General features: G+C 34.3%; 1 protein-coding gene across 2 annotated transcripts; it reads right to left on the reverse strand.

Annotated features, from left to right (window-relative positions):
- Positions 1-504: 504 nt before the first annotated feature.
- On the reverse strand, positions 505-11,584 carry LOC120079917 (transmembrane protein 184B-like). 2 transcript variants are annotated; one of them, XM_039034373.1, is made up of 8 exons: positions 11,385-11,584; positions 11,126-11,285; positions 10,882-11,038; positions 8,002-8,075; positions 7,358-7,507; positions 3,418-3,703; positions 1,402-1,635; positions 505-1,304 (listed from the first exon to the last, which is right to left on the reverse strand). In XM_039034373.1, the coding sequence occupies exons 3-8, from the start codon at positions 11,035-11,037 to the stop codon at positions 942-944; spliced, it is 1,263 nt and encodes a 420-aa protein (XP_038890301.1). In that variant the 5' UTR covers position 11,038; positions 11,126-11,285; positions 11,385-11,584; the 3' UTR covers positions 505-941. The 2 variants fall into 2 exon arrangements, with proteins under 2 accessions (XP_038890301.1, XP_038890300.1); XM_039034372.1 differs by having other exon boundaries at positions 11,126-11,288.
- Between the last annotated feature and the right edge of the window lie 2,267 nt (positions 11,585-13,851).

A 13,851-nucleotide genomic window follows, 5' to 3' on the forward strand; every position in this document is an offset into this window, starting at 1 on the left:
ACAAAATTACTATGGTACCGACCATAGTTTTCAATTTTCGCAAATGTTTAGCGTTCAATTCATGTGAAGCATTTCCAAAATCGTTTATAAATTTTAGGAAAGGGCAAAATCGGATTTCTTGCTTCCATTTCCTATTTTCAATTTTCTTCTATGACACAAATAAACTATCGTAAAATTATAAATGACACTTATTTGGAGCTCCACTTAATGCGGAGAACTCTACCCTTCAGATAAAAGATACAATACCCTAACCAAAACCAATTGAGTTCAACCATAAAGTGATTTCTAATGTGTAATTAATAGGACAAAATCTACCATGCACAATGGAACCAATATGCAAGCCTTCAATTTATTGAAAGGAGAATCACATACATAGAAAAGAAAAGGAAAAATGAAGGAGGAGCACACCAAGAAAACTAATCATTTCCAGATACACAAATGAAAATTACATACAAACAAACATGAATCCTCAGAGAGAGAAACTCACCATTCACACCCAAAAAGGAAGAGGAAAAAACACATGAGCATACACACAATTCCAGTCGGTTCTTTTTTTTAATACAATTGAGGGTAAGGGAATTCAAACCATAGACCACGTGGTTATTAACACACTCATATGTCAATTGAGTTATGATCGATTTCCTAAAAATGTAGCAGTTAGAGTATAATAATTTAAATGAATTTATATGCATGCTTGTGTCTCAAATCCTAATTGATAACAAATCAGAATCATGTATATACAGCACCAAGGACTTGGGAAAGGGAGAAACACGCCATTGTACACAATTTTTTTGTTATGCCGCAATACCAAATGTGCACGTGAGAGAAATGAAAGGTCACACACCCTAAAATCTCTATTTGTACCTCTCTTTCTTTGCGTATTCTCTTCTCGCAACATCGTTTTTCCTTCTCTTTTCTCTCCTACCTGTCAACTATTCTCGTCACCTCGTACCTGTTTCATCTGCTGCAGCAACTTTCGAGGGGTAACTCGAAATATCCAAGTCAATAAGCGACATGTCGTATGGTGTGGATAAAGAGTTTGAGGTATCCATAAGAAGAGAAGATTTCATTACATCAGAATGTACTGGTTCGAGGATTTCTGAATTCTTTGGAGTACTTGAACTTGAAGACGAGATCGTGGAAAGCTGAATGTCATCTAGCTTGTTTCCAAACATGTGTTTGTTTCTTCTAACGGTGTCCATCTCGGGACCTGTAGGCACAAAGGTGCGTGATCGATACTTCCTCGTTCCTTCATCGCCATCGCTATGATTATAAAGAACATAATCATGATAAGTTGGTGCAAACTGCAAAAGAAATGTAGTTGAGTCAATAAACAATCCAACAAAGAGATACAAAACCATCTCCAAAATAAGCTAGCTGGAAAACTAAATCAAGGCTCACCTGGTGGACCGTGTCGTGGTAAAAGTCATTCAATTTTACAGCGTGTGCAAGACTTCCCGTGAGACCACGCGAACCACCAATGTTAGCTCCTGCATATTCCTTGTATGGGAATGCATATAGATGACCCAAAGCAGCTATAAGCATCTCAATGCATATAATGAAATCTTGAAACTGAGCAGCTTCCTCTGCACTCTTGATGAATTGAGTTTTTGCGGCAAGAAACACAAGGACACCCTAAACCAAGTACAAAGCAAGAAAAATTTATGAAAAAAGTTTCTGTTCATTTTACATACTTCAGGCTGACAACATCTAAACATACATACAGATATATATATAGACGTGTATATATATACGTGTATACATATGTGCATATATATACACATATGTATATGTGTATATATATACGTGCATGTATATACATCATATGTATATAACATTCTGGTGATAACATACAGGAAAAGGGGGATGATTAGCTTGTTTTTGTCCATAAATCAAGAAAGCTATAATCAAGTGCCTGGCCACCCCAGGAGAGCATGTACAATAATTTCCCTGTATTGATATTTAGTTTCTTTCAAAGAGAAATTTCCTATACTAATATCATGTAGTTGTTACATACTTGTACCGTATCAATGAGATCCTTCATTGAAGAAATTAGCATCACGTTTTTTTAAACAAGAGACGAGACTGTTCATTGATGAAATAAAAAGAGACTAATGCTCAAGGAAAACTATTCACACCAGGAATGAAATGCTAACAACAAAAAATAAGTAAAATGAACATAAAAATATTGAAAAAAAGTATAAAAAGACCCTATTAAGCATCAACAAAGGCAGCCCAACTTAAGATCACGTTTTATCTTCTAACTAGGGCTCTAAAGTCTAAACCGTCATTCGTTCTATGATTTTTTTTATAAAAAAAAATTCAAAACACATTTTCCCCCATTAAAGATTATGCTAATATTTTATGTATATACGTATATATGTATATATGTATATATGTATATATGTGTGTATATATGTATATATGTGTGTATATATGTATGTGTATGTGTGCATATATATGTATATATATATATGTATATATGTATATATGTGTGTATATATGTATGTGCATGTGTATGTGTGCATATATATGNATGTGTATGTGTGCATATATATGTATATATATATATGTATATATGTATATATGTGTGTATATATGTATGTGCATGTGTATGTGTGCATATATATGTATATATATATACATATATATATATACATATATACATATATGTATATACATATATACATATATGTATATACATATATACATATATGTATATACATATATACATATATGTATATATGTGTGTATATATGTATGTGTATGTGTATATGTGTGTATATATGTATGTGTATGTGTATGTGTGCATATATATGTATATATGTACATATGTATATGTATATGTGTATGTATATGTGTATGTATATGTATATGCATATATGTATATGTATATATGTATATACGTGTGTATATATATATATATATTATATCCATGAGTGTCNGTATATACGTGTGTATATATATATATATATTATATCCATGAGTGTCCAAGCTAGCTACGTGCACCTCGATTAATCTCACGGGACAACCTGCATAACCCTACAACATTTGGGTGTCAAGGAAACTCATAGGATATTAGATCCTAGGTAGGTAATATTTCGATATCATTATATTTGACCTTCCTCTAAATACTTCCCAAAAACAAACATAAACACCAAATACACATTAACAAAAGAAAGATCAAAATATGGAATAGAAAGTTTTCTAGTACTACGAGATACATACACCTTCCCTTCAGCATTTGACATGTCCTTAAATGGTATATCATTTGATTTCATGGACCCACGTTGTCCTTGAATGCTTCTTTTATGACAAATAACGAATGTAGGTAGAAAAATCACAATAATTTAGTACTAAAAATATTTCCATACGGATGCAACTTGTACAAGGAAAAGGAACCCAAAAGTCATTTACCTGCCAGTAAGTCAAGAAGACAACAGATTTAATGATGATGAACTTTGGGACCGGGTTAAATGGTTGAAGTAAATCTTTGCATGCCACATAAAACAATGCCAAAGCATAAAGAGCCATTGTGTAGGAGATGGTATAGATAATGGTGAGATAAAGGTATGACTGTTTTGGACTGAAATTTCCATCTTCATAATTGCCCTTTGCATATAAAATAAGTGTTACAGCAACTAATATAGGCTTCAGAATCACAAATTGCAAACAGCCTTGCTTGCACCTCCGTATAAAACGCCTGCATCAAAAGCTACTCGTAAGATTATCTGATGAAGTTTCAGATTGATGATTTTTTTCCTCCTAACAAGAGAAGATATATTGCTGAAATAGAAAAACATTAATTATTAGGCAAGGATATTAATTATTAGTAATCTTGACTAGGCTTTATATAAAATTTCTAATAAAGATCACAGACATGGAGAAGCTTCACTTATATATTCCTTACTACTCGAAACAGATCATTATTACAAAAAATAAAACAGCCTGCAAATGGAGAGCAGAAAGCACTTAACATAATAAAACAAAGAAAGCTCTGCCCACAATGGAACTTGATTCAGTTCTCCTAAAAACAACATTGACAAAATTATAGACTTTCTGATGAAATGAACGCGACTTCCTTTAAGACGAATGGCACTTTGGCTAGCCTCCCTCCCCAACCTACTCAACCGGCACTCCATTCATGAAATGTCAGGGCTATTCTCTCTCTCTCTCTCTCTCTCTCTCTCTCTCTCATCAAAGCATGCAACAACCAACAAGTAAGCTCTCTGTTTCTTTCTCTAGTCCCTCCAACCCTCCCTCCTCTCCATCTCTCTTCATTTCACTCTCTCTCTCTATATATATCTCTCTCTTTATCTCACTCTCTAACAATTCTCCACCTGCCTTTCTCTCCATTCGATTCCCTATTTGTCCTCTCTCCATCTTACTCTCTCTTTGTCCCTCGCCTACAATCTCTCCATCTCACTTTTTTCTACCTTTCTTTGCTCAGTGGGCACCCATAGTTATTTCCTACAACAATTCAATTCTCTGAACTTTGAATGTCTTGAATTCAAGGGTGAGTTATTTAATATTTGCACATTGACTCTCCATCTCACTCTCTACATCTATGATGATACATAATACTTGGACAGTGTTGATTTGATTGATTAATCATATATTAGCAAAGATATCAAACAAAGGTCCAATCCAAAATAAGATCCAACCTTGAAATATGCTTGCTTGGCAAATCCCCAAGGTATAGGATTTCAAATATATGATTATTCTTGACAAAAGGTTGATTTCTTACCCACAGAATATATATACACAAGTAGTCTACTTCATTGAGAATAAATGAAAGAATACAAGCGCATACAAAAAACTAAGGCCACAAAAATCCCATTAGAAAATATATATACACACACATATATAGATTATCAAAGAAACTCGCAGGATTTTAAATCCTAGATAGGTAACCATGGATCATGGACCCATAATACCCTCTACGACCCTTCATTTTTTCACTAGCTCAAATAAGTACTGCCAACCAGGCCACAATGGTTGCAAAAAAGTACTTCACTTATGGAATAAATGCATTCGATAAACATGAGGAGATTAATAGATATTGAAAATGATGAAATGCTTCACCCATCAAAAGGAGTTTATTTGACTTGTTAAAACTTGACTTTATATTGCTCATAATTTTGTCTCATAGGATGAAGTAGAGAAAGAACAACTTGAGAAAGATGCTTCTTTAGATGAAAGGAAGAATAGCAAGGGCAACAAGGAATAACAAGCAACACAAATAGTTCAAAACGTGTTGATTCATATTCCTTAGACCACATTGTGTCCGTTCTAAAGGTTTTGATCCCTCTAGCTTGAGACATCTAGATCCATAGCCTCCTAAGAAACTTATCAATGAGGCTATGGACCTAGCGCTGAGGAAGAAATAGCTAATACTTTTGGCGGAAACAGAGGAAAGTATAGAGAAATGTTCAAAATCATAAATTGAAGATGAGAACTTCAATTAAACTAACTTTTCAATGTTATTTGGTATTATATTAGTCTTGAAATATTTATTCAAGTCCAAACATTGAGCAAGCTAACGAAAGGAATAATGGATGTCATATATAAACAGGAATGCGTGAAGAGGAGACCAGACAAGAGAGCAGAAGGTATTTTGATAAATGACAACCCATGACTGTTAGGCAAAGAATCACTGGAGATGGGAAATTTCACCTACATCTTTTCTCAATTTGCTCTTTCATTGGTGCTTCGTTCATTAATTTTTTTTTAAGGAAAACATAATTTAAATGAGTTAACTTGATATTTTTTTCAAGAAAAACTTCACTTAAAAGTTAGATATGTTTATTTCTTCTCTCTTTTTTTTTTCTTTTTTTTGGAAATGGTTATGTTTATTCCTAAATTTTATTTTATTTCTAAATTAATGAAGAATGAATTAAACAACGAACCAAAGCTACTCTTCTTTTTTTGGATACGAAGCAGGGGAAACCATATCCACACAAAAAGCATAAGAGCGACTTATGGGCAAAGGGTAGAGAGGGCCCCCCGCCCAAAAAAAAAAAGCAAGATACCCTCTCAAACAGTATTCAAAATTAAAAGCAATTGAATTAAGAGGTTACAAAACAGTAATTACAGACGAAATTTAAAAGAATACACTCAAACAACCTCTAATAGCTTTTTATGTTCTCCACATAAATAACCTCCCATTCATAATATTAGCCCAAAATATAGTGCCGCTGTTTTCGCACTAAGTTCTTGAATGGCAGCACTAAATTTGAATATGGTTTTTATTCTTTTTATTCCCATGCAGCCCCAGTTTCAAGTTGGTTCAGTTTTCTTTGTGTACTTCGGTTTCAAGGACCTTTTGTAACTATTCTGTAGGCATTATTTTGTAACACTTGAGTCAATTCCTGTGGGAGGAGGTGCATTTTTGTGGGCTGGGTTTTTTGTATGCTTGTATATTTTTTTTTTTTCTGATGAAAGTCGTTTCCTTTTTTAAAAAAATGATTTTGGTTCAGTTTTCAACACTGTGTATGAATTTGAAGCTGTTATTGTCTTCGTTTATTCAAAATTATCTTTGTTCAAGGTTGCTTTACTATGCCAGTGGAGTGAAGGATTAGGTTAAAGTTTTTGAGGTGTTTCCTTTTTCAAGAAGACTTTTGGTTTTCATTCAAGGCCCACTATTTTTGCACTAATTCCATGGAAGTGTACTGGTCATTTATCCAAAAAAAATTATTATCAGTTGTTTATTTTTGGTTCATTTCGTTGCTCTCCCCTCTTAGTAATTGTTGTATCTTTGAGCATTAGTCTCTTATCATCATATCAAAGTTTATCTCCATCCCTTGCCCTTAGGATGTCCTTTTGTCCCTTTTTGAATATATGTATCCATTTCTTAAAATGAAAATAAGTTGTAAAAAAACATTTTGATAGATCCCAGAGGCATTTGCCGGAGAGACATCTGAAAATTTCCTTTTCAAGTTTAATTTCTAACAAAGAGAGGGCAGGCTCCATAAACAAAATTCTAATTGAGAACTGATAACTCAATTCCAAACGAGTTACAAATGGAGATCCAATTGGATGAATTGTTGAAAAGATTAAGATTTGGTGAAAATACATTTAACACAGAACCCTAATACTTGTAGCAAGGTGGAGTACGTTGTTCAAAACTATATGTAGACATCCACCTCTCTGTAGCCTTCTCTTCATGGATATCATTTGTTAAAACGTATTAATGCCATGAAAGAAAATGAAGCACACAATAACTACATGCACAGTACCCACCTATTACATTCAAAGAATTTAATATAATTCAACTTATACTATTATATGCTGTCATTAATAATGGAAACATTATATCAATTCAAAATAAAACAAAATTTAACTTTTGCAAACTTACCCATCTAGTGGTAATGGAGGAAGGCAACATGTCATCAAGAAACACGATGGCTTCAATACACGACCACTTAAACTTATTACAACAGCTCCAGGGCCACCAACCCATGCCAGACACAATGACAAAAAATTGTAAATGACCCAAGCTTCATAGCTAAAAGAAATCATAAAGTTAATAGTTAGATATTTGATCCATACTATAACCAAAAGGACAATGATACATTCTTTTTATTATTAAATAAAGTCATGACGGTTAAAATTATCACATTTCGTTTTTATTTAATATTTTAGATTACATGCAATACAATTTCCATACACTGAACTTTTTGGAGAAAGGAGTGTTCGGGAGAAGCATGTTTTAGATGGCAATTAAAGAAAACCAACACTGCCAGAAAATGCAATGACCAAGAACCAACACATGATTCGATAGTGGAGAAAAAACTAGAGAAGCTTATACTCTTATTGGTATAGCAATCTTCCTCAAGTAGACCACACAATGTAATAACAATGGCTTCTCAACTTTGAATGGTTTGATGGTTAAACCCTTCTCAAAATAAAAGATGCGAGAAAAGTAAACAAGCAGCATTATAGAAATAGACAAAAACTTCAGAATTTCATAAACAATTTGATGTAGCAGGGACAACTTACACTTCTCGAATGGAATTAAAATAGATGGAACTCGAAGGGAAAACAAGAGACAAGAAGGACATCAGCGCATAAACCTGTGATCCAAGGAAGCACTTTTAGAATTTGCTAATAATGTATTCCAAAATAGAAAACAAAAGAAGAGAAAGAAAGAAAGAACAAACACAAACAAGTGCTTTACTTAGAAATTACATATTAAGAAGCACCATAAGGCACACTGATGGTAATTTCATCCCATCAAAAGAAATTCAGTTTGGTCATTTCTCATAATAAATAATAAATTTTTTTTTTAAAAAAAAAAGGTGGGGGAAATGAAAATACCACCAACAGTAAACTTAAAGAATTTGGAGCCAAGAGATGGTGTGAAAACAAAAATAAATAAATGAATAAACATATTATTCAAACAATAGTTGTTAGTCGGATGTAATTCCTGTCACGGTTCCAAATTGTTCGGTACCAAAATGTTAAATTAGAGAAACTCGGCCCCAACGCTTTACAAACAATGACATACTATGGCTTTTGAGAATACTCCACAAAAGGTTGATGACAACATTTCCACCCATGGCAAGTTTCAGGAGATATGAGGTCCAACACCCTCGTTCAGCAAGAAGTCTTCTCAAAGAAGGGGGAAAAAAGACTTTGAAGGTATTTCTATATAAAGTCCATCTTTACTGGGGGTATACATGTCCAGCCACCATAAGTAAATGAATGGTAAATAAACAATCAGATGATTTCCACACCACCTATCTCTCATTTGAAACACGTTATAGGAAAAAGGGTTGTCAAAGTTTACATTTGTTGTGTATCCAGCAAATTAATACACTTAAGAGCTAGCAGAGAAATTGTTTAGTTGTGGGTTTATTTTTTCCAAATCAGATAGGGACTAAACGAGGTTCTTTATGGAGTTTGGGATTGGTTGCATTTGACGGAAGGCAAAGGATCTATGAAAAAAAATCTCCAAAGCTTCCTAAGGTACAAAACATCTCTCTGACTTTGGAGTTAACATCCCTTAATCATTCTGAACAAGTCCAACTCATTTGTTCATTCTTCATTGATAAATTCTTTAAAGTTCACAGCTATTAACCACATTTTAATTATATTTAACTTTTCATTAGGAGTTGGAAGGTAAAAATTTTAGGAGTCCCTCAGCAAGGAGCCTGGTGAGAAGTTGTCATCAGTATACTGTGTGTTCAATAGGCTGCAGTAACCAAGGAAGAAAATGTTTTCTTGTTGAAAAAGAAAAATCAAGCTTCCAGTGCATGGAACAACACAGAAAAAGCCAGAGAAGAAAAGAAACAAGTTGTCCAAAGAAAACAAAATAGAAATAAACTCCCTTCTCCATGCTTCGGTTTTCCTTTGGGTGATAATCCTAAACAGGTTCCTTCCAAAATCCAATGGTGATCAATGATTTAGAATGGTCCTTCTGCTCAGAATCAGTTCTTCTCAAAAAGGGAAAGATTCAACCTTATTTCGACTATTTTCAGTGGTATCCCTCTATATCTCCTTTCCATTTTTAGACTGCGTAATGAAGTAGGCCAATCTATTAGAAAGGCTCCTGCTTGTTTCATGGAATATTTGGCTGAGAAGAGGAGGGCATTTCAAGGGAAGGAGAGAATGCAGGAGGATGTTTGCTCTGATGCTCCTTTCTGAAATTTCCACTCACTTTTGGATTGTGGTTGCTCCTTATCGTTGTCAATTGCCACAGTTCTCTGTGTGACTTTTATCGTATTTCTTACATTTTTCCTTAATGACTATGGCGTTGTTATCAATAATAATAAATGTAAGAAATGATTTGTTGATTTTAGTATTATATTTATTACTATCATATAGCAATAAATATAATACTAAAATCAACAAATCATTTCTTACTTTTTAAAAGCATTGCCGTTTTGTTCAACCAATCTGGGCTGAAATCTACAAGGCTTTTGGATGGGATATGGTCCACCCTAGGGAAGCCTTGGATTGGATCATTCTATGTTGTGGATCACCCTTTCAGGGGTGACAAGGCCAACATCTGGACCAGCATCATTTGTGGAGTTTTATAAAAAATTTGGGAAGAAAGAAATGACCGGATTTTCAGAAACAAGTCAAAGTCTCCAAAGGATATTTTGGAATGCGCTATTTTTTATGCTTTCTTTTGGTGTAAAGATTATCGATCTCTTAAAGATCATAGCTTAGATTTTCTTGTTGCTAATTGGACACATCTTTTGTATTCCCTTTCATAGGGTTTTTTTTGTTTATCCTTTGGATATTTCATTCATCAATAAAATTGAAAAAAACAAAACAAAAAAAGCATAGATGTTGTTAGGACTCCGACCAAGAAGAATGGATCCATATTTTCTCTTCATAACAAAGCGTCATGAAAGTTCTTCTCAGGGAAATTACCTCTAGGGTCTAAACGGTATCCTCTTTCGATATTTAAACCTTCCCAGTTGAATTTTAGAATTTCTCCAAGATTTATGCTAATTTGATGGAATTTGGAAAGTACACAAGAATTGAGGTTAAAACATCACGAGGAAAAGATAAACGAACTGCCCTCTCCCACTTTTGACACTTACACTCAACTTTCTCTATGGTCAGAAGTTAGACTCTTGTAATTTTCCAACAACTGCAACTTCCTTCTCTGAGAAATAATATATACAACACAATGTAACAAAAAGAAAAACATACAACAAATGAACACAGACATCTATAAATTGTTGTGAAATCAGAAATTCAAGCTTGAAACATACATAAGGAACATATGCCAGGCAAAATCGGAGATACATAATACTCAAGCATGAAAATGTCAACAAGAAACCTTCCATACGAAATCCCAATCAAACAAAAAACAAAAAGGATCTGTTCTGAAATATGTATGAAATGCAGGGAAGAAGAACTAACCGGGACCATAAAGATGATCCGCACGATGTATCTCTGATAAGTAGGTTCCGTATAGTTCAAAAGATGCCGGTAAATATGAAAGATCGCCAGAGCAATGGCTCCAACGGTGCAAAAAAACGCAATAATACTATAGTAGATAGGAACCACTTCCCCCATCCTGAAAAATGATCACCAAGGGATGATAATTCATCAACAACAAAGGCACATTAGACAGGAAAACAAAAACAAAAGACACTCCGCTTACCTGTTGCTGCTCCAGAAGCCTGATCTCAATAACAATGAGAAGATTGACAGAAACCCTAGTCTGCCACCAAATGAATTAACTGGAGGCAGACCGCGAAATAGAAATCGTCAAACGACTTCGGCTACTGAACACTCAGTGCATTTCGAATAGCACTGAAAAACTACTAGAATTCGAGAAACGAATTGAATGAGAACTCGTATGAAACGCCATAATTGGAAATAAAAATTAAGAAATTAAGAAATGAATAGAACATCATCACCTTTTCCAGGACATTGAAAAGGTAATAATCTATAGCAGGCGGATCTGGCGGTGGAAGGGAAGTGAAATGGGAAAGGAAACGAGAAAGTGTTGGAATTGAAACGAAGAAGATGAAGAGAGCTGAGCTGGAAATGAACAATGGCGGCTTCCAGTCTCGCGGAAGAACAACCGAGTACTTTTGCAAATTCAAAGGTAGAAATAAAAATTGTTCAGGAATGTTTTTTTTAAATAAATAAATAATAATAATAATAATAAATAAAACAAATATGGTCAAATATGTTTTTTTTTTTATTTTAAAAAAATAAAAGTTTTTTTTAGTACAATAATTGCAGGAGATTGAACTCCAAGCTCTTAGGAACAGAGTGTAATATCTATACCATCAAGTCAGGTTCAATTCAACAACTTTTGGTATGTGTTTAGGAAGGGTTACATTTAACCTAGAGGGAAAAATAACTCGTCACTCTCTCCATTCCCTTGTATTATAGGGAAGTTATTTAATTTTTAATCTTATATTTAATTAAATAAACATTTGAAATCGTATTCAAATGTATATTTCTCTCATAATCTATAGTTTTAATATGAATCTCATTCGAGTTAATTTATTATTTCAATCATATTCAAATACGTTCAATCTCTCATATTATGTAGTTTAATTTTGAACTTTATTCAAAATTAACTATATACTATAATGTATCTTTGTACCTTATAGTGATTATATCATATGCAATTAGCACGTGTTTCCTTAGATTAATTTGAACATTCCAAATTATTCTTCTAAAAACCTTTTGGTCCTCATTAATTCGTTATGAGCTAGCAAGGGGACCTGTGGATTATAAGCTCTAGATTAATTAATTAATTAATCAACGTTCATTAACTATAGGACAAATCACTATAGACCCGTAGTCACCCTCTTATGCATTGTATGGCATGTTGCGTCCACAAATATAACCATTACACATAAGCGATCCTTCACGAGTTGTTTGTAGTTATAGTTGAGTCAAATGTCTGTTTTGTAGGATTGTATCAACAGCAGCGGAAGCACAAGGAAATAATATAAAGCATGCTTTTGCACTCAAATTCACTAATTTTGGCATAATATAAAGCATGCTTTTGTAGAAAAATGGGTTTCAAGACATACCTCTTGTAGAACTTCTTCAAAGCTCCTTCTCCAGCTGCAATCTTCTCCATATCTTGCTGTAGACCACCTCAAGATCTTTCCCACTATTCTCTTGGTGTTCTAGATTGAGTTGTGGGACTCAAAATGGGCTTGAATCAAGAGATGAAGGAGAAAAGCTCACTGCAGCAACCTTGTTGAAGAACCTTTCTTCAAACCAGTTTTTCTCTCAAAACTCTTTTGATTACATGCCCAATTTTCACTCCAATCTATTCATTATATTGCAAATCAACATGCAAAGAGAAGAGTTGCATGAGTTGCAGCTCGTGCTTGGAGAAGACGAATAACAGGCAGAAATGGCCATTATCATAGTGATAAGTTCTTAAACAATGTTGGCTTGCATTGATAAAATATGTTAAATTGCGTCCAAAAAGCATCAAATTCATAATATTGCGGTCGCATGCGTTCATCGCATAGAAACAGTTGATTTTTGTGTTTTTATGCAGAATATGCATTGATGCAAGGCGAAAATTGCGATCATAGGAAATCATTGGTCGACTGCAGCATTACCGCAAGGCTTTGCGGTGATTGTGTTGGTAAACATTTGCTCAAGAAGGATTGTCGCAACTTGATGGGCGCATCTGGGTAAAAGGCATAATTAATCGCGATGGGACGGAAAGTTGATGATCCGAATTAAGCTGACAGCCGCTAACGATAACAAGTACATTCAGCTTTTCGGTGACAAATATTTGGCGTATCAGTCAGGGAATTAAAGCCATCCCATCTGAGCAATCATAAGAGAGAAGCCGTCTTCACCTCGAAGCTCTATAAATACCAGAGGTATCCTTCAGAAAAGGGGTTCATCATCTTACGAGTTCATAGTTCTATTGATAGTTTAGCCTTGTTCTTAGATTTTCTTTCATTTTAAGGCGGACGCGAGAGAAGGAGGTTGTGCCGACAGATCGTTTCGGTAAGCTTGGGAAAGCACCGAAAGCTTCACGGACAGAGAGAGGGCCGACGCCTGCGGAAGCAGGAATATCTTTTGAACCGAATAGATATTTACAGTGTAAAAGCCTTGGTCAGCAAGGAATTGCTACCAGGCTCTCTACCTTTATCTTCCATTGTTATTTTGTACTCAACTCATTTATACAAATGGATTTTACTTCTCCATATTTGTTCGCTCTCTGTTATTTACACATGAGTAGCTAAACCTGTTGAATGGGTTGAGAAGTATTTAGCTACCACAACTGAGGGTCTTCATTCTATACGATTATCTTGAATTATGTATACTTCATTCGTCCATTAAAGATACTAGGGAAGGTAGTCTAAGGACAGAATCTAGGCTTGGGAAGGT

The sequence above is a fragment of the Benincasa hispida genome, chromosome 6 (assembly GCF_009727055.1).
Source record: "Benincasa hispida cultivar B227 chromosome 6, ASM972705v1, whole genome shotgun sequence".
Classification (NCBI taxonomy): Eukaryota; Viridiplantae; Streptophyta; class Magnoliopsida; order Cucurbitales; family Cucurbitaceae; genus Benincasa; species Benincasa hispida.

Bases quoted from the DNA above. Each gene is read 5' to 3' on its own strand.
- LOC120079917 (XM_039034373.1), bottom strand. From the start codon at position 11,037: ATGGGGGAAGTGGTTCCTATCTACTATAGTATTATTGCGTTTTTTTGC. The intron at 3,704-7,357 runs GTAAGTTTGCAA...CTTTTGATGCAG, and splicing joins CCTCCATTACCACTAGATGG to GCGTTTTATACGGAGGTGCA. The intron at 1,636-3,417 runs GTAAATGACTTT...TACTTGGTTTAG, and splicing joins TCTTCTTGACTTACTGGCAG to GGTGTCCTTGTGTTTCTTGC.